The sequence below is a fragment of the Canis lupus genome, chromosome 8 (assembly GCF_011100685.1).
Source record: "Canis lupus familiaris isolate Mischka breed German Shepherd chromosome 8, alternate assembly UU_Cfam_GSD_1.0, whole genome shotgun sequence".
NCBI lineage: Eukaryota > Metazoa > Chordata > Mammalia > Carnivora > Canidae > Canis > Canis lupus.
Window position 1 is genome coordinate 10,505,881 of NC_049229.1, and position 18,790 is coordinate 10,524,670.

General features: G+C 39.9%; 1 protein-coding gene across 9 annotated transcripts in view; it reads left to right on the plus strand.

Annotated features, from left to right (window-relative positions):
- The window catches only part of AP4S1 (adaptor related protein complex 4 subunit sigma 1), a 54,789-nt gene that overhangs the window by 17,415 nt on the left and 18,584 nt on the right, over window positions 1–18,790 (plus strand). For 8 of the 9 annotated variants that reach the window (XM_038544413.1, XM_038544407.1, XM_038544410.1 and 5 more), the window contains exons 2-4: window positions 14,347–14,553; window positions 17,160–17,246; window positions 18,065–18,133. In XM_038544413.1, the coding sequence (XP_038400341.1) occupies window positions 14,416–14,553; window positions 17,160–17,246; window positions 18,065–18,133 (294 nt within the window). In that variant the 5' untranslated portion in view covers window positions 14,347–14,415. Of the gene's footprint in view, window positions 1–1,711; window positions 1,831–14,346; window positions 14,554–17,159; window positions 17,247–18,064; window positions 18,134–18,790 lie in introns of all 9 variants that reach the window. The other variant, XM_038544406.1, reaches the window with a different exon arrangement.

The window sequence follows — 18,790 nt, forward strand, 5'->3', positions numbered from 1 at the left end:
GTTTGATAAGCATTGGTCTAGAGCAGAGCAAACTAACAGCCTACAGACTAAATCCAGTTGCTGACTTCTTTTATAAATAAAGTTTTCTTGGAACACAGCTACACCCATTTCTTTACATATTATTTATATAATTACATATATTTATATAATTTGAGCTGCTTTCATTCTGCAGGGGCAGAGAGACTAGTTGAGAAAGAGACCATATGGGCCTCAGAACCTAAAATACTACCTGGCTTTTATAGAAAAAGCTTTTCTGAACCCTGAGCTAGGGAGAAAGAGGGAAAGTTCCCAAATGGTGATGTACCACACATTTGGAAGGATTACTGGGAGTTCAGAGGTTATCCAGGTCAGTACAGAGCCTGACCATAGGGCATAGTAAGCCATTTGTAGAATGTATACACTGATACACACACCTGCCCCCCTCATCTATTAAAATTAGTATGCTTCTTAGCTAAAAGAGAATAAGAAAGCCTAAAGTGTAATTGTTGGGAATGTTAATAAAAATGAACCTCTTAACTAAACATCTATAATATACTAATAAAAATTTACGTATTTAAGCACTATAACCAAATATAATAATATAACCAATACAACATAGACTTATACACTCAGACACGCCAACAAACAAACCCTCTTCACTTTAATACAAATGTTTACAGCTCTCTCCTTTTTTATTTTAAAGCTTTTTCCTTATCTAAGTAATCTCTACCCCCAATGTGGGGCTTGAACTCATGACCCAGAAATCAAGAGTCATGTTATGTTCTCTTCCAACTGAGCCAACAAGGTGCCCCTCTCTCATTTTTTAAAAATAAACTTTTTATTTGGAATAATTTTAGATTTATAAAAGAGTTGCAAAGACAGTATGGACTGGAGGGTATTATGCTGAGTGAAGTAAGTCAGTCGGAGAAGGACAAACATTATATGTTCTCATTCATTTGGGGAATATAAATAATAATGAAAGGGAATATAAGGGAAGGGAGAAGAAATGTGTGGGAAATATCAGAAAGGGAGACAGAACGTAAAGACTGCTAACTCTGGGAAACGAACTAGGGGTGTTGGAAGGGGAGGAGGGCGGGGGGTGGGAGTGAATGGGTGACGGGCACTGGGGGTTATTCTGTATGTTAGTAAATTGAACACCAATAAAAAATTAAAAAAAAAATAGGGATCCCTGGGTGGCGCAGTGGTTTGGTGCCTGCCTTTGGCCCAGGGCGCGATCCTGGAGACCCGGGATCGAATCCCACATCGGGCTCCCGCTGCATGGAGCCTGCTTCTCCCTCTGCCTATGTCTCTGCCTCTCTCTCTCTCTCTCTCTCTCTGATGATGACTATCATAAATAAATAAAACTTAAAAAAAAAAAAAAAAAAAAAAAAAAAAAAAAAAAAAAAAAAAAAAAAAAAAAAAAAAGACAGTATGGAGAATTTCTAAATATCTTCACCCATCTCCCCTAATGTGGTCATTTCATATTACCGTGGTACATTTATCAAGTCTAAAAAACCAGTATGGGTAGCATTATTATTAACTAAACTCAGACTACTCTCACGTTCCACCATGTTTTTTAAGTTTCTTTATTTATTTTTAAGTAATCTCTATACCCAAAGTGGGGCTCAAACTTACAACCCCAAGATCAAGAGTCACAGTCTCTTACAAATGAGCCAGCCAGAGACAGGCACCCCTCACCAATTTTTTTATTAATGTCCTTTCTCTGTTCAAGATCCCCTCCTGGATACCACAATGCATGTAGCCACCATTATCTTCTTAATCTCCTCTGATGTCTGACAGCTTCTCACACTTTCTTGCATTTCATGAGCTTGACAGTTTTAGGAAATACAGGTAAGATATCTTTCAGAATGCCCCTTAATTTGTTTTTGTCTACTGTATTTTCACATGATTAGAATGGGGTTGTGGGTTTGGGGAAGAATACCACAGAGATGAAGTACTTTTCTCATCACTTCCTATCACAGGGACATGAGTCATGACTAATGATGTTAGCCTTCCTTGCTTGGTAGGCTGGTGTGTGCCAGGTTTCTCTACTGTGGGGTTCGGTTTCCACATGCTGTCCTTTGGGAATGAGTCAGTCCAGCTCACCCTCCAATGAATGGGTGGGAGAATTTAAGCTCCACCTCCTGGAGGAGAGCCTATCAACATATATGCAGGTTTCTCCTGCTCTTTGAAAGCCTTTGGCTTTTATGAAAGACCTCCATTAGTACCCATTTTCATACGTGAAAGAAATCTGAAGAGGATTTTCACTTTTATGAGAAAAGGCAAAAAGCAAAAATAGCATTGAGAATTTGTTTTGCAGTGAGCAGTCACAAAGGCAGCGCGCACCCCCAGCAGCCAGGGGGCCCCGCCAGGCTCCTTCCCCGGGAACTAAGCGCGGCTTAGCCGCCAGAGCTTTGAAGTATGTTCCTGAGCATCTGTGCTTTCTCCCAATTTACTTTGTACATCCCTTAGCAAGATGTGTCCTGAGGCATCAGAAAAGCCTAAGAGGGATTATTTTTTGACTCTGAGAATGCTCAAAAAATTTCCCATATAAATTAATAATAATTGCTTCTTCCCTTTACTGCTATTTCGGCTTAGTAAAAGTTTCCCAGGAACATTCTACTTTCAGATAGCAGGGACAAACCTGTATCTGTCCTGTTTATTATTCAATCATGTACTTATATCACTATGTACTAATGTATACTTGTTTTATACTTTGGATAATGATCTGATGCTATGTTATTTGTTGTCCAAATTGTTTCTTCAGCTTTGGCTACTGGGAGCTCTCCCAGATTGTCTGGTCTTTCTCTTTTTTTTAAAGAGGATTTATGGAGATATAATTCACATACCATATAATTCACCTATTTAAAGTATACAGTTTGGGGCACCTGAGTGACTCGGTTGGTTAAGCATCTGCCTTCGGCTCAGATCATGGTCCCAGGGTCCTGGGATCAAGCCCTGCACTGGGCTCCCTGCTCAGTGGGGAACCTGCTTATCCCTCTCCCTCTGCTACTCCCCCTCCTTCTGCTCTCTGTCAAATAAATGAATAAAATCTTAAAAAATAAAAATAAAGTGTACAATTTAGGGGCACCTGGGTGGCTCAGTCAGTTAAATAAATGTCTGCCTTTGACCCAGATCATTATTCTGGCTTGTGTACTCTCTCTTTCCCTCTCTCTCTCTTAAATAGATACATAAAATCTTTTAAAAAAAAAAAAAAAGGAGTATACAATTCAATGGCTTTATTTGTTCAGCCATCATCACAACCCTATACCTCTTAGACCTCCGATTCCAAACCTCCATCCCCTCCAACCTTTGTCTATGTCTCTGCCTCTCTCTGTGTCTCTCATGAATAAATAAAATCTTTAAAAAAAATGATTTCCCCATTTTTTTTGTTTTTTGTTTTTTGTTTTTTGTTTTTTTTGATTTCCCCATTTTGGACGTTTCATATAAATGGAATCATGTAATATATTGTCCTTGTGACTGGCTTCTTTCAGTTAGCATGTTTTCAAGGTTCATCTTTCCAATCTCTTCTTGTTTATTTGTTTTATTTCTTGTTTTTATATGATTTTTTTAAAGATTTTATTTATTCATGAGAGACACGAGAGAGGCAAAGACAGAGGCAGAGAGAGAAGCAGGCTCCCTGCAAGGAGCCAGTTGTGGGACTCGGTCCCAGGACCCTGGGATTACGACCTGAGCCAAAGGCAGAGGCTCAACCGCTGAGCCACCCAGGAGTCCCTTAAATGATTTCTGTCAAGTCTCTAGAATCTTTATTCAGATCTTGCTTCTACATAATTGTAATCCATGTTGGTATAGAATTTGGTGTCCTGATTTTGTGACATTGTTGTATCTACATTTTCCCATTTTTCTACATAGTCTGCATATTTATTTTAACGGTTAAAAAATATCAAGGTGGTGTTCATTTAACACTCAGTTCTCAGTTTGTGATATCTGAGTTTAATTTTTCATTGTTTATAAATAATGTTACTATCCATATTTTCATGCATGTGGATTTTAAATTATACCGTAGGATAGAATCCCAGGACAGAAATGCTTGAGTTAATTTTTTTTTTTTAAATTTTTTTTAATTTATTTATTTATGATAGGCACACAGTGAGAGAGAGAGAGGCAGAGACACAGGCAGAGGGAGAAGCAGGCTCCATGCACCGGGAGCCCGATGTGGGATTCGATCCCGGGTCTCCAGGATCGCGCCCTGGGCCAAAGGCAGGCGCCAAACCGCTGCGCCACCCAGGGATCCCGAAATGCTTGAGTTAAATGGTAGAATCATTTTCATGAATTTTTTTGGTTAAATTCTATCAAGTTACACTGTAGAAAATTTGTAACAATTTAAGGGACCACTAACAATGTATACATGTACCTGTTTCTTTATAATCTTAGCAGCATTCCTTTCTAGTTTAATACACAATAAGAGAGGAAATTAAAGAAGTCAGTGTGTTAAATGTTTTACAAGAATTACATCCTTTACCTCATTTAATCTTCCACTACCACTCTGCAAGGTAGTTGCTACTCCCAGTTAACAGAGAAAGGGCTGGGTGCCAAAGGCTTCCGGAGTTACAGCCAGGGGGCAAATACCAAAGGTCAGGTCCTGGAAGAATACAGAAATCCAATCCAGGTCTTTAAGAACTAAGGCCAGAGAAAGAATGGGAGCCAAAGCCCTGGATCAAGGGGACAAAGACCGGGAAAGCCTGAACTAGGCTGGGTAAACAGGAGATATACCTGATGAATTCTTTTTTTTTTTTTTTTTAATATTTTATTTATTTATTCATGAGAGACACACAGAGAAAAAGGCAGAGACCCAAGTAGAGGGAGATGCAGGAGCCCAATGTGGGACTCAATTCCTGGACTCCAGGATCACGCCCTGGGCCAAAGGCAGGCGCTAAATTGCTGAGCCACCCAGGGATCTCATACCTGATGAATTCTAAAACACTTCTCTTCTGTACTCTTTTATAGTATCCAGCCAGAACTTTGTGTGAGTGCACCTGGTTCATTCAAAGGTACCAGAAGAGAATAAACACTAGGCTTGCTTCTTGGCCTTTTAGAGTTCAATCACATTTATTTTTTTTAAATTTATTTATTTATTTATTTATTTATTTATTTATTTATTTATTTATGATAGTCACAGAGAGAGAGAGAGAGGCAGAGACATAGGCAGAGGGAGAAGCAGGCTCCATGCACAGGGAGCCCGATGTGGGATTCGATCCCGGGTCTCCAGGATCGCGCCCTGGGCCAAAGGCAGGCGCCAAACCGCTGCGCCACCCAGGGATCCCTCGATCACATTTAGATTTAAAAAATAAAGTTGCTACACATGCATGCATATTTACATGTCAATGTATAGAAAGTCTAGAAGAATATGACTAAACTTAAAAACCTTGGTTTTTTTTTTCTTAATCTTTTTTTAAATTTTTTATTTATTTATGATAGGCACACAGTGAGAGAGAGAGAGGCAGAGACACAGGCAGAGGGAGAAGCAGGCTCCATGCACCGGGAGCCCGACGTGGGATTCGATCCCGGGTCTCCAGGATCGCGCCCTGGGCCAAAGGCAGGCGCCAAACCGCTGCGCCACCCAGGGATCCCAAAAACCTTGGTTTTATGTTTGAGAAGACTGACAGGCTTTGGGGCAGGAGTTAGGGTACCACGGTACTTTATGTGTCTACTTTGTTTCAATACTGATTTGATTTTTTTTTTTTAAGGAAAAATTATCACTTAAAAAAAGCCTTTATTATTTCATTCATTCAACAGACATTTATTGGATATTATCTTGTACTAGGCACTGTGCAAAGATCTGAAATAAGATTATGTACCATACCCATGAGTTCATGCTCTAATACAGTGTTTTTCAAAATTTGGGCCACAGTTCTTTAGTGACTTCTGAAATTAAAAATCAGTGGGTCAGATTGTGTTATAACCCAAAGTATAAAATAAGATATCCTTAAGTCCCTACTGATATAAATAAGTGATTGAATAAATAAATAATGGGGCATAAGTAGACAGATCTGCACAGTAGAGTTCCAAATAATTTACATAGATACTTCTCCCTCAAGGAGATGGAACATAACTTCCCACCCCTTAAATGTGGGCTACGTATAATGACTTCCCTCCAAAGAGTACAGTAGAGAAAGGAGGGGATAACTTTACAGTAGACAAACCTAGCTAAAACTGTCTCAGCCAGGTGACCAAATTCAATTTCAATAGTGATAAATCACATTGATAGTATGTGCCTTTCATGTGTTGTGGTGAAAATATGCTTCTACCTCTGTGGTCTTCTTCCCCAAACCCTATAACCTCAGTCTAATCATAACTAAAACATCACAGAAATCCCAATAGAGGGACGCTGGGGTGGCTCAGTGGTTGAGCAGCTGCATTTGGCTCAGGGTGTAATTCCAAGTCCCAGGATCCAGTCCTACATCAGGCTCCCTGCATGGAGCCTGCTTCTTTCTCCCTCTGCCTGTGACTCTGCCTCTGTGTGTGTGTGTGTGTGTGTGTGTGTGTGTGTGTGTCTTTCATGAATAAATAAATAAAATCTTAAAAAAAAAAAAGAAAAATCCCAATGGAAGGGCATTCTACAAAATACCTGACCAGTATCCTTCAAAACTGCTAAAGTCATTAAAAACAAGAAAAGTGTGAAAAACTGTCAGAACCAAGAGAATTCAAAGGAGACATGAAGATTAAATATAATGTGCTATCCTAGATATGGTCCTGGAACAGAAAAAAGACATTTGGCAAAAAGTAAGGAAATGGGAATATAGACATTAGTTAATAATAATGTACTATATCAATATTCATTGTAATAAACATACCAAACTAACATAAGATGTTAATAGTAAGGGAAACTGGGTATGGGGTATATAGGAATTCTGTGTACTGTCTTTGCAGCTTTTTCTGTAAATCTAAAACTGTTCTAAAATCTATGAATTTTTTAAAAATCAGTGGGCCACAATTAGCATTTTTCCTCAGCATTTTACTCTGGTAGTTTTCAAATATACTACAAAGTTGAAAGAATTTAACAGTGAATGTGAATATGTTCACCACCTAGATGCTGCCATTAACATTTTAGCATACTTACTTTATCGTATATCTAACCATCTATCTCTTTATCTGTTAATTTATCCTAGTTTTTGAGTGCATTTCAAAGTATATTTATAGATCTCAGTATACTTCCCTGAGATATATATATATTATTAACTAGAGTATTTCCTTTTATGTCAAAGTTAAATATAATGAATACATGAATCTTCAATGTACATTTGGTGAGTTTTGAAAAATCCATGAATCGGGCACCTGGGTGGCTCAGTTGGTTAAGCATCTGCTTTTGGCTCAGGTCATGATCCCAGGGTCCTAGGATTGAGCCCCACATCAGGCTCCTCATTCAGCAGAGAGTCTGCTTCTCTCTCTCTCTCTGCCACCCTCCAACTCATGTGCACTCTCTCAAATAAATACTTTTTTTTTTTTGAAAAAAAAATCCACATATCTATGTAACTCAAATCGCTCACAACTACATTTTTTATAAAATGACACAAAAATCACTAGAATACAATACACACAGTATGGGTAGGTATTGTTTGATGAACCTTGTATATATATATATATATATGAATCAGATATATATGTACCTGTATGCTGGGTCACAATAAAAAGTGTCACAATAAAAAAGTAAAAATCACTGGTCTTTTAGGGTGACAGGTTTTGTAAGATATAGCAATGAGTTCAAAGACAGGATAGCCAACTCTTTATGATTAGCAAGAGGGGACTGGGATAGGCAGGCTTCACTGAAGAAAAGGTAATATATTATCATAATGATATTTGCTAACTCTTAATGTAGCCCTTACAATGTGCCCACTGCCAAACCCAGTTCTAAGAACATTACATATACTAGCTCCTCTAATCCTTACAACCCAGAAGCCAAGTATTATCTGTTATTATTCCCATTGTACCTTTGACTGAGTATTAAAAGGTGAAGTAACTTGCCAACAATCACAAAATTAACACTCAAGCCCCAGTTCATGCCTTTGACTATTATACTGTTATGAGGACTTTATGTTTTCCTTGTAGAAATTTGCTTTTTAACTTGGAGGATTTTATTTCAGTCACTTTTATGGGACCAAAAATGTTTTTGTCTAAATATGTGTGTGTGTGTGTGTGTGTGTGTGTGTGTGTGTGTGTGTTAATCTAATTCTGAGGTATAGAAAAAGTGTTTAGAGCTAGAAAGGATATTAGCCATCATAAAATACCACTTTGATTGCTAGAAACTTCATACTCTACTGCTTTCATGCATTGTATTGTTTGCTGTTTTCCAAATTAAATGTGCAGCAGCATTAGAGAATATCGACTTGATCATTCCCAAAGCTACCTGAAATTGATGCTTAGTAAGCTTAAATGAAAGTCTAACAACACTAATACAATGAGCGAGGCAGGGAGCGTCAGATTATGTATGAGTCAGGGGACCAGAATGCAAGACTTCACTTTACCTCTCAGATTATCCATTTTCCCATCTGCAAAATGAAGGGAGTGCACATCTGGGATGACAGCTGTAAGTAAGGTGCCTATGTCACCACACCCCGCTGCCTAACCTGTAACTGACATTACTAATCATTCGTGGCATCCTTTTGAACCTGAACATTTCCAGAATCCTTCCCAACACAGTGCTCAAAGCAGCTAATACAATTAGCCACAGTTGGCACCCAAACTAAAATCTATTTGTCATCTTTGGCTATGACAGTCTGTAAAGACTTCCGGTTCCAGCTCCCAGAATACACCCTCAGAAATATGAAAACTCTACCCATTTCAGTATGTGTTTCAGCCTCTCTTTTCTCTAGGCATTTGGTTTGCATCATATAGTATCATGGGACAGTGATCTGCTCCTGTTCTCCTAGGACTTTCCCTAACTCCCTCATCTTGGCCTTTAGGCATCCTGGCACCCTCTGCATAAGGCTTTCCCCAATGAAATCTCCCTTCTTTATCTGTCCTTGATTCACACAGGCTCTTGGGTGTAGAATCCCCTAGGATCTACTAGCCGAGGGGATCAAAACATCTTCCCCAGCCTTGTGTGTTGTTGAATGCAAAAAGTTTTATAAACAAAGAAGTCCATATCCCCTCCCTGGCCGCTCCCAGCACTTGTCTAAGCATATTCTTTCCTTACTGCCCTACCTCAGTTTCATAATTATTTGATTTCTCCCCTCCCTGATGATTAGTAACCAGGATAGGTGCTTAAAGCATTCATCTTCTGTTCTCAAATATGTACTTGTTTCTGAGTCTCCACACTGTGTATTTCGACTTTGTGTATTTTATAATAGAGTTTACAATTTTACTTGTCTGCTTTATTACCACTGTGTAATCCTACATTATAAATTGTGTAATTGTTTATGAGCATACAAAAAAAAGATGATGTATTCGAGCCTTTAGATGCCTTCAGCTACTATTTTCAAGGCTTGCATCCTAATGAGTATCAATTCAACACACCCTTGTTTGTCATCCTTGCTCTTGAAGTCAGTGGGAAGGAATGCTGTGCTTGTTAAGGTGGAAACCAATTTGATCTGTTGGTGTAACATCTCAAGGGGGTCATTTTACATCTCATTTTACCACTTAACGCAGCCAGGGCATTTAAAGGCAAAGGTCTGGCCATGAGTACCTTTGAGACAATATCTTTTTTTTTTTTTTAATTAAGATTTATGTATTTATTTGAGGGGCGGGGGCAGAGGGAAAGGAAATAAGCAGATGCCCCACTGAACAGGAAGCCCTATGCTGTTTGGGGCTCGATTTGGGGATTCGGTGATTCGGTGCTCAGGTTCCATCCCAGGACCTTGAGATCATGAGCTGAGCTGAAGCCAGGAGTCAGACACTCAACCGACTGAACCACTGAGGCACCTAAGATAGTATCTTTTTCTTCTAGCTGGCAGTTGGAATCCAGAGTATAAAATTGTAATTTCTAACTTGTGTGAAGATTTGTTTTAAAATAACTTTGCTAAAAGGGAATAAAAGAATGGATGGTAACTTAATTTGCTAGTCTCCAGCCAAAATTTACTGGCAGTAATTTGTAAGGAGAATAAAGGCAGCACTTAACACCAAATGACTAAACAGAGGATGTTGCAATCCCACCTACAGTAGTGAGCTTATCTTCCTGGAAAAGGGAGTAGATGACCACAGGCCTCCCCCATGGCACAGCTGCCATGTCCCGGGCTGAGCTGGTCTGCATAACATCCTGTCCTGTGCCCTGAATGAACACGGCAGCTCAGGCTTTGCCAGACTGGGCCTGGCTCTTTCTAGCTCTTCATGTTTGGAATTGTTGGGAGATAACCACCTGTCTGATAGGGTTTAGGAAATAGGAGATGAGCTGGGAGAGCAAAGAATAATACAAAATGTAGTCCAAGAATTATCTCATAATCCGTTGCAACTTTTCTGTAAAATTATTCCAAATTTAAAAAGTTCATTTAAGAGGGGCACCTGGGTGGCTTATTCAGTTAAGCAAGCATTTGCCTTCAGCTCAGGTCATGATCCCAGGGGCCTGGGATCAGAACCTCACATTGGGCTCCTAACTTGGTGGAGAGTCTGCTTCTCCCTTTCTTTCTGCCTCTGCCTCTCCCCCTGCCTGTGCGCACTTGCTCTTTCACTCTCTCTCAAATAAATAAAATCTTTTTTAAAAAGTTCATTTAAGAACTATTATTGGGCAGCCGGGGTGGCTCAGCAGTTTAGCGCTGCCTTCAGCCCAGAGCATGATCCTGGAGACCTGGGATTGAGTCCCATGTCAGGCTCCCTGCATGGAGCCTGCGTCTCCCTCTGCCTCTCTCTCTCTCTGTGTGTCTGTGTGTGTGTGTGTGTGTGTCTCATGAATTAATAAATTTTTTAAAAATAAAAAAAAAGAACTATTATTAGTTTTTGGTCTTTTGCACCAAATTTTCATAGATATTACAAAATGTAAATATGATACTTTCAGGTGAGTCGAGGCAGCTCTGAGGCTCATGACAAAAGAAGCACTGGCCATTGGTCAACATTGTGCTCTTTTGCCCTGATCCTTTCAAAGTCTATAGTAAGTATAGGAGAACCAAACACAAGATTCAGTACAGGGACACCTGGGTGGCTCAGCGGTTGAGCGTCTGCCTTTGGCCCAGGGCCTGATCCTGGATTCCCAGGATCGAGTCCCACATCGTGCTCCTTGCATGGAGCCTGCTTCTCTCTCTGCCTGTGTATCTGCCTCTCTTTCTGTGTCTCTCATGAATAAATAAATAAAATCTTAAAAAAAAATTCAGTATAGCTGATTTAGGAATAAAATTGCAAGCATAACTGTTGAATGATGGGGACGAGTTAGGGAGTGTCATGGATCCAATTAAATTTGCTTAACTTCTGAGTTGCATCTCATTTCTGACACAAGAAATCCAGAGACTTTGGGCACCCTGCCATCCCTGAACTTCAATTTGATTGGCCTTAGAGTGGGGATAACACAAGTACCAGCCTCAGAGAATTGTGAGAATTAAGTAATATATGTAAATTGCTTGGCATAGGACCTTCCATAGGAATTGTTAGAGGGCCTTGGTGGGGGACTTCGGCAACAGTGGAGATTACTACTACTGCTTCCAACACTGATGGAAGAACTACTTCACTATAGATCTTGTCCCTACTGTCCATAAAATAAAGTTCATATTCCTTAGCATGACTTTTTTCCTAAGGATTTTATTTACTTATTTAGTTGAGAGAGAGACAAAGCACAAGCAGGGGGAGGGGCAGAGGGAGCTGGAGAAGCAGGCTCCCCACTGAGCAGGGAACCCATGCAGGTGAGCCACCCACGCACCTGTCCTTAGTATGACTTCTAAAGCCAGTTTTATTTTTTTATTTTTTAAAAAGATTTTTGTTTATTTATTCATGAAAGACAAAGAGAGAGAGGCAGAGACACAGGGAGAGGGAGAAGCAGGCTCCAGGCAAGGAGCCCGATGTGGGACTGGATCCTGAGGCCACGGGATCATGCCCTGGGCCAGGGGCAGGTGCTCAACCGCTGAGCCACCCAGGCATCCCCTAAAGCCAGTTTTACTTTATGTGAGCAGCTCAGTGTCCTGCAGCCATTGTTCCTGCCCTCTGAACAGCATCTGCAGTGAACTTTCCAGAGCTGCCCCTATTTTTTCTGCCTCAGAGTCACCCCTGTGGATCATTCTTCCAGATCTTGCTTAAATGCCCCTCCTCTGGGAAGCCATTTCCAACTCTCCCATCCTACCCGTCCGTGTACCTCAGAAGTACACCCTCCCGACTACAACTCATCTTGTACTGCTGTTGCTTGTTTACCTACCCGGCACCTTTGCGAGGGGTGAAGATCAGAAAGATCAGAAATGACTACTTCTTAAAAAAAAAGAAAGAAATGACTACTTCTTAATTTCCCATCAGACAGAACTTTGTAGTTCTAGTACAAATGCTCCCCACTCTGCTTTTGATGTGCTGGATTTTTGCTCAATCAATGAGAAAATGCTCATATTCATATCCTTTTGAATATTTGCAGAGGCTGAAGAAAAATACCCTAGCCGTGTATGGATAACCTCAGTACAGTCAGTAGGTTGAAGAAAATTAGACCACCAGTTGTGTGACTATCTCATCTCTTGACTTGTCCTCTCAGCTATCTCCAAGTCTGAATCTCCTAAAGAACAAATTTTCAGGGAACACTGGGTTACAAAAAAGCAGGGGACAGCATTCACTCAAAGATCTTGTATCAATGCCATACTCAGCAGTGAGCAGTTAACATCCCTTTTGGGAAACCTCAATAATTTTCAGCTTATAAACTTTTTTTTTAAAGATGTTATTTATTTATTGAGCATGGGGGGGCAGAATGAGTAGGAGAGAATCTCAAGCAGACTCCCCATTGAGCTGAGAGCCCATCCCACAACCCTGAGATCATAACCTGAGCCAAAATCAAGAGTCTGGTGCCTAACCAACTGAGCCACCAAGATCCCCCTCAACTTACAAACTTTTTAAGACCTTTCTGCATTAGACTTGAGTGGCGTTACCAATGTTTTTGTAAATATTTACTGTGTTTTTTACTTCTAACAATTTTGTGCTTTAACAAAGTGTTCTAAACATTGCATAAAAATAGAAGTCACCACTTCTTTTTTTTAAGAATTTATTTATTGTTTCTAACAATAAATCTGTCATCTTTCAATGGACACCAAAGGGATGAATGGATAAGGAAGATGTGGTCTATGTATACAGTGGAATATTCCTCAGCCATTAGAAATGACAAATACCCACTATTTGCTTCGATGTGGATGGAACTGGAGGGTATTATGCTGAGTGAAATAAGTCAATCGGAGAAGGACAAACATTATATGGTCTCATTCATTTGGGGAATATAAAAAATAGTGAAAGGGAATAAAAGGAAGGAAAGAAAATGAGTGAAAATATCAGTGAGGGTGACAGAACATGAGAGACTCCTAACTCTGGGAAACGAACAAGGGGTAGTGGAAGGGGAGGTGGGCAGGGGGTTGGGGTGACTGGGTGATGGGCACTGAGGGGGGGCACTTGGTGGGATGAGCACTGGGTGTTATGCTATGCTATGTTGGCAAATTTACCTCCAATTAAAAAAAAAAAAGAATTTATTCATGAGAGACACACAGAGAGAGGCAGAGACATAGACAGAGGGAGAGGCAGGGGTCCCTGCAGGGAGCCTGATGCAGGACTCAATTCCAAGACTCCAGGATCATGACCTGAGCCAAAGGCAGATGCTCAACCACTGAGCCACCCTGGCATCCCGAGGTCACCACTTCTTTCTCTTTGTATGTTCTTGGTACTTGACACATAATTGGTACCCAACAAAAATGATGAATCTAATGAACAAATATGAATAGCAATACTGGGGAAATTAAAAAATGTTTTGGAAGAGGGGAGCCTGGGTGGCTCAGTCAGTTAAACATCCAACTCTTTATCTCAGCCCAAGTCTTGATCTCAGGGTGGTGAGTTCAAGCCCTGCATTGGAGCCTACTAAAAACAAACAAAAACTTTTGGAGGGTAACTAATGAAAATTTATGTTTAGTTATTTCATATTTTATTTTATTTTATTTTTAAAGATTTCATTCATTCATGAGAAACACAGAGAGAGAGAGAGAGGCGCAGAGACACAGGCAGAGGGAGAAGCAGGCTCCACTCAGGGAGCCCAATGCGGGACTCGATCCTGGGTCTCCAGGATCAGGCTCTGGGCCGAAGGCAGATGCTCAACCGCTGAGCCACCCAGGGATCCCTAGTTATTTCATTAAACCTCATTTAGCTCATTTGAGTGAAAAACAGTATTGTTATTTATTTACTTCTGGTTCCTCTATAGAGCACATCTAATATTATTCTTTGAGATATTTGACCTTAGCTTTTATTTGTTCTTTCACCCTTCAGGTTCTAATTACAGGCACCTCTTGACATAACTTTTGAACTATCTGGAAAAACACTGGCCAGAAAAAAAAAATGATAAAGTTTTTCCTAATGGTGAATAAACAAGGACAGACCCGACTTTCTAAATACTATGAACATGTGGAGATTAATAAGCGTACACTTCTTGAAACGGAAGTCATAAAGAGCTGTCTCTCCCGATCCAGTGAACAAGTAAGTTTCTGGTTCTGTCTTTTATCTCTGCGTTCAACTTGGCAATGGCAGATTTGTTATTACTGAGTCTCAAGGGCCATCATTTTCTTCAAACTACATTCTTTTCAACAGCTACTAGGGAAAATAACAAATGGAGTGAAATGAAGACTGAAGCATAGCTCTCTTTATGTCCCCTTAAGGAAAATACAAATAAGGAAAACCAGGAAAAGTCTTGAGTTCTTATTTAGGTCAGCAGATTTGTCTCAAATTTATTCCAGCTCATAGGCATATCTTCTTTTTTTGTCTGTATGAATGCAGCCCTCACAACTCTTAGGAGTGCTTCCAGCAGGTGGCTTTCTCTAAGCCAAGAGATAAAGGTCAGATGATTGGTTTATAGGTGAGCACTTGAGACCCGCTTTGTGCCAGAGGATAATAGTGTGATTCTCACGTAGAGCATAATTTTTTCCTGCTTATCATTTTTGTAAACTTAACACCAATGTAAAATGAGAACTAGTGATTTAAAAAACAAAGCAAATTTGAACTTGTCTTTTATTATGTAGATGGAGTAAGTGGAAGTTAAAAATTCCTACAAAACAACAAATCTATTCATTCTGTCAAAATAGAGGTTAGGTACAAGTAGGAATTTTAGGAACTGGGCCTATTTTTACAAAGAAGTTTAATTGGAGAATTACTTAATCGGGGTCCTAAACTTTGAGTTCACTGGAAATCACTGAACAAATTGCAGCAAAAGCAGAAAGCTTGTTTAAACCACCCATTAATGTTGCCGGGTCTCCATTTCACAGCATATGCAGAAAGGCTGCCTGCGGGCACCACTGCTAGGTCTTAAAATATTAAAGTACATCAGTGCTCAGAAGTTACATGTTGGAACTGTGTTTCCCTTGGCTTCTAAATTGATTTTCCAGCGTCCACATCTCAGAGTCCTCTTTGAATTACTACTTTGGCCTGCCACGGCACACACGGCTTGCTTCATGCAGTTGTCAGAGGGAAACAGGAATGGTTAAAGGGCTGGGTGAAGAGCCTCACTTGAAGTAAAGATAAACTCGAGAAGCATTTCTGTTGAATCTTTCTGCAGAATACAGGCACTGCACAGTTTCAAACACCATCTTCACTGATACATTACCTTTTGAAATATATGCCTTGGAACGATATTTTTGAAGCATTCTGAATTATTTTAGATTTTAAAAGGAACCCACTGGGCTTTGGGATAATTAGGCACTGAAGTAACACAATTGCAGCTTAGTTTTTATTTTATCCACAAAGGTGCTTTGGTACTTTTTTTTTTTTTTTTTTTAATGTCAGAAACTCCCAAGAGGCTTCGAAAAATGTTCTTTCAAATAGGTTGTGTTTCCTTGAAAGATCCAACTGAGCAGAAATCACACTGGCTCTACAGTGAGCCAAAAGCAACAGAATGGTCCTGCACTTCTTACCTTTATCCTAATTTCAAATAAGAGCCTCAAATTCCTGCATTTTATAGGTTGTCAAGTGGTTTTCCCATGGAAGAAATTTCATAATTAAAACTAACAGCTTAATCTCCAGGAGCTTCTGGGCACCCAAGAGCAATCATGCCAGTGCCAACAGCCACACAGTTCATGCACAATCACATTTGGCCAAGCACACCCAAAAATCCAAAGGAAGGGCAGCACTGCGCCGTTAGCCTGCTATCCAATTCCCATCTGCCCAGGGCCATCCCCAAACCCTTTGTACAATGGCTGTAGGAGAGAGATGAATTGGAAGGGAGTTGTTTTATCCACAAGTCAGTGGTGGTAACTTGTTATTAATTCATAGGAAGCAATGTTTACAATGGGAAATTTTCTCTAGCATCTGCCCCACAAAAGCCAAAACTTTAAATAATTTATAGAAGAGTCTACATTTATTCTTTTCATCAGTGTAAGAAAAAGAGGGATCCCTGGGTGGCGCAGCGGTTTAGTGCCTGCCTTTGGCCCAGGGCGTGATCCTGGAGACCCAGGATCGAATCCCATATCGGGCTCCTGGTGCATGGAGCCTGCTTCTCTCTCTGCCTATGTCTCCGCCTCTCTCTCTCTCTCTCTCTGTGTGTGTGACTATCATAAATAAATAAAAATAAAAAAAAAAAAATAAGAAAAAGAAATCAGGATTCTTTTTGCATGTGTGTATGCTGTGTATATTTGGTTGTTTGGTGGCTATTAAATAATACAAAATGCAATCTCTAATTGCTTCCAAAAGAGCCTATGGGAGATGAAAAGAAGAAAACCTTCTCTGTCATGTTGGCTTATTTTAATGTTGAGGCAGTTTAAAATGCTGATTATTTAGTACCTTTGCCTGCTGATTTCTACACAGAGTGAAGCAAAGGAATGAGAAGGATTAAGGTGGGAACCCATGTGGCTGCTCCAATCGTTTTTTCCTGGACCCCCTCTCTGCCTCCCACTAGAGATGCTTCCAAGTAGTCCCCTGAATATTGTGAAAAAGCCACCAACAGGCAACCAACAAAGATTGTGTAACATTTTAATACTGTATATTTCTAGGAATATGTTGACCCATACTGAAATCAGAACCTAGAAATTATGCAGGCCTTTTTGAAGAGATCCTTGGAACCATAGGAATCAATGTCTTTTTTTTTTTTTTTCTAGTGCTCTTTCATTGAGTTTAAGGATTTCAAGCTGATATATCGACAGTATGCAGCTCTCTTCATTGTGGTTGGAGTTAATGACACAGAGGTGAGATAATAGAGGAGCCTATGGAAAATGCAAGAAAATTAGGAATGACAGACTGATTTTTACTCCCCTTAAATTGTCATTTCCTACTCATCTAAGAGTTCTCTTGCTTGACTCTTGGAGGTCTTGGTTTCTATCAAGGCTAGGGAAAGCTATGTGGAAGAAAAATACCTAGGATTGTTCCTGGATTGGAGGAGCAGCCTGTGGGGAAGCATAAAACTCCAGAATGCTTTTCCCAACCCTAGGCAACACCAGTGTCTTGCCCTTGTTCTGTGTGGCACAGTGGGGCAGCTTAGACAGGTAGAGGCCAATCAACTGTAGCATTAAATATAAGCTGACATATCAGAAACCTGAGCAAACTGTAACAATGATTGTGTTGTGATTGAATTTCCTCAGATTCAGTCTACCTTTCTAGAAGCGTCAGTTTCAAGTCAACAGAACCTATGGCTCTGGAATCCCTGCAAAGGCGTTTAAGATTTAAGATACTTCAGAATTTCAGTTGGTTGTTTTTTATCTGTGAACCAGATTTTAAGGTAGTTTCCCATCTTCACAAATGGAGAAGTGGTGGCATGACAAACGTGAAATGTTGTTTCAGCCAGTTGATGACAAAGTCAGGGAGTAGACCTCAAAACCTAATCTGGTTTCAGTCCCACTAAATTCATTAGGGACTTAAAATCTTAAGGTTAAGGCTTTCACTGTTCCTTCTGTTCATAAGCTTCTTTCAAACAAGTGAGTCGTAGAACTACTCTGAATATTTGTCAGTGTCTAATTTACACATGGGCCATACTAAAACTAACTGTACCTTTTCTTGTTTATTTCAGAATGAGATGGCAATTTATGAATTTATCCATAACTTTGTGGAAGTGTTAGATGAGTACTTCAGCCGAGTGGTAAGTCTAATGGCTAAAAAATGTTTTTTGCCCACCGCCCAACTTCCCAGAAATGGGTCTGTATGAAGAACCTGTGTTAGTATAGAGCTTTAATATGTAAAAGTTAAAACCCAGGTGATGCCACATTTTCTTTACCTTTCCTTCTGGTTTATCCAAAGTGCTACAAAACCTATGTGTGCCTTATGTTCTTCTTTATAAAGAACCAGTTCTACAAGACTAAGAACCGCTTATGTCTTTCTTTTAATTAAGAGACTTTGGGGCACCTGGTTGGCTCAGTGGTTGAGTGTCTGCCTTCAGCCCAGGGCGTGATCCTGGGGTCCTGGGATCAAATCCCACATTGGGCTCCCTGCATGAAGCCTGCTTCTCCCTCTGCCTATGTCCCTACCTCTCTGTGTCTCTCATGAATAAATAAATAAAATCTTAAAAAATAATAATAATTAAGAGACTTTGCTATTTAACTTACTCTCTGTCTCTTTTCTCTTTTTTTTTTTTTTTTTTTTCTGTTTGCCTTCCTAAGGCACTAGGAACCTTTTTAGTTTAGCAATCATTTCCGTCCAAATCTTTGCTTTAATGATCAAAACCAACTCCCCTTAAGGAATACATGAGTTCCTTTCCAGCAGCCCCCTTTTTAAAGATCTTATTTATTTATCTGAGAGA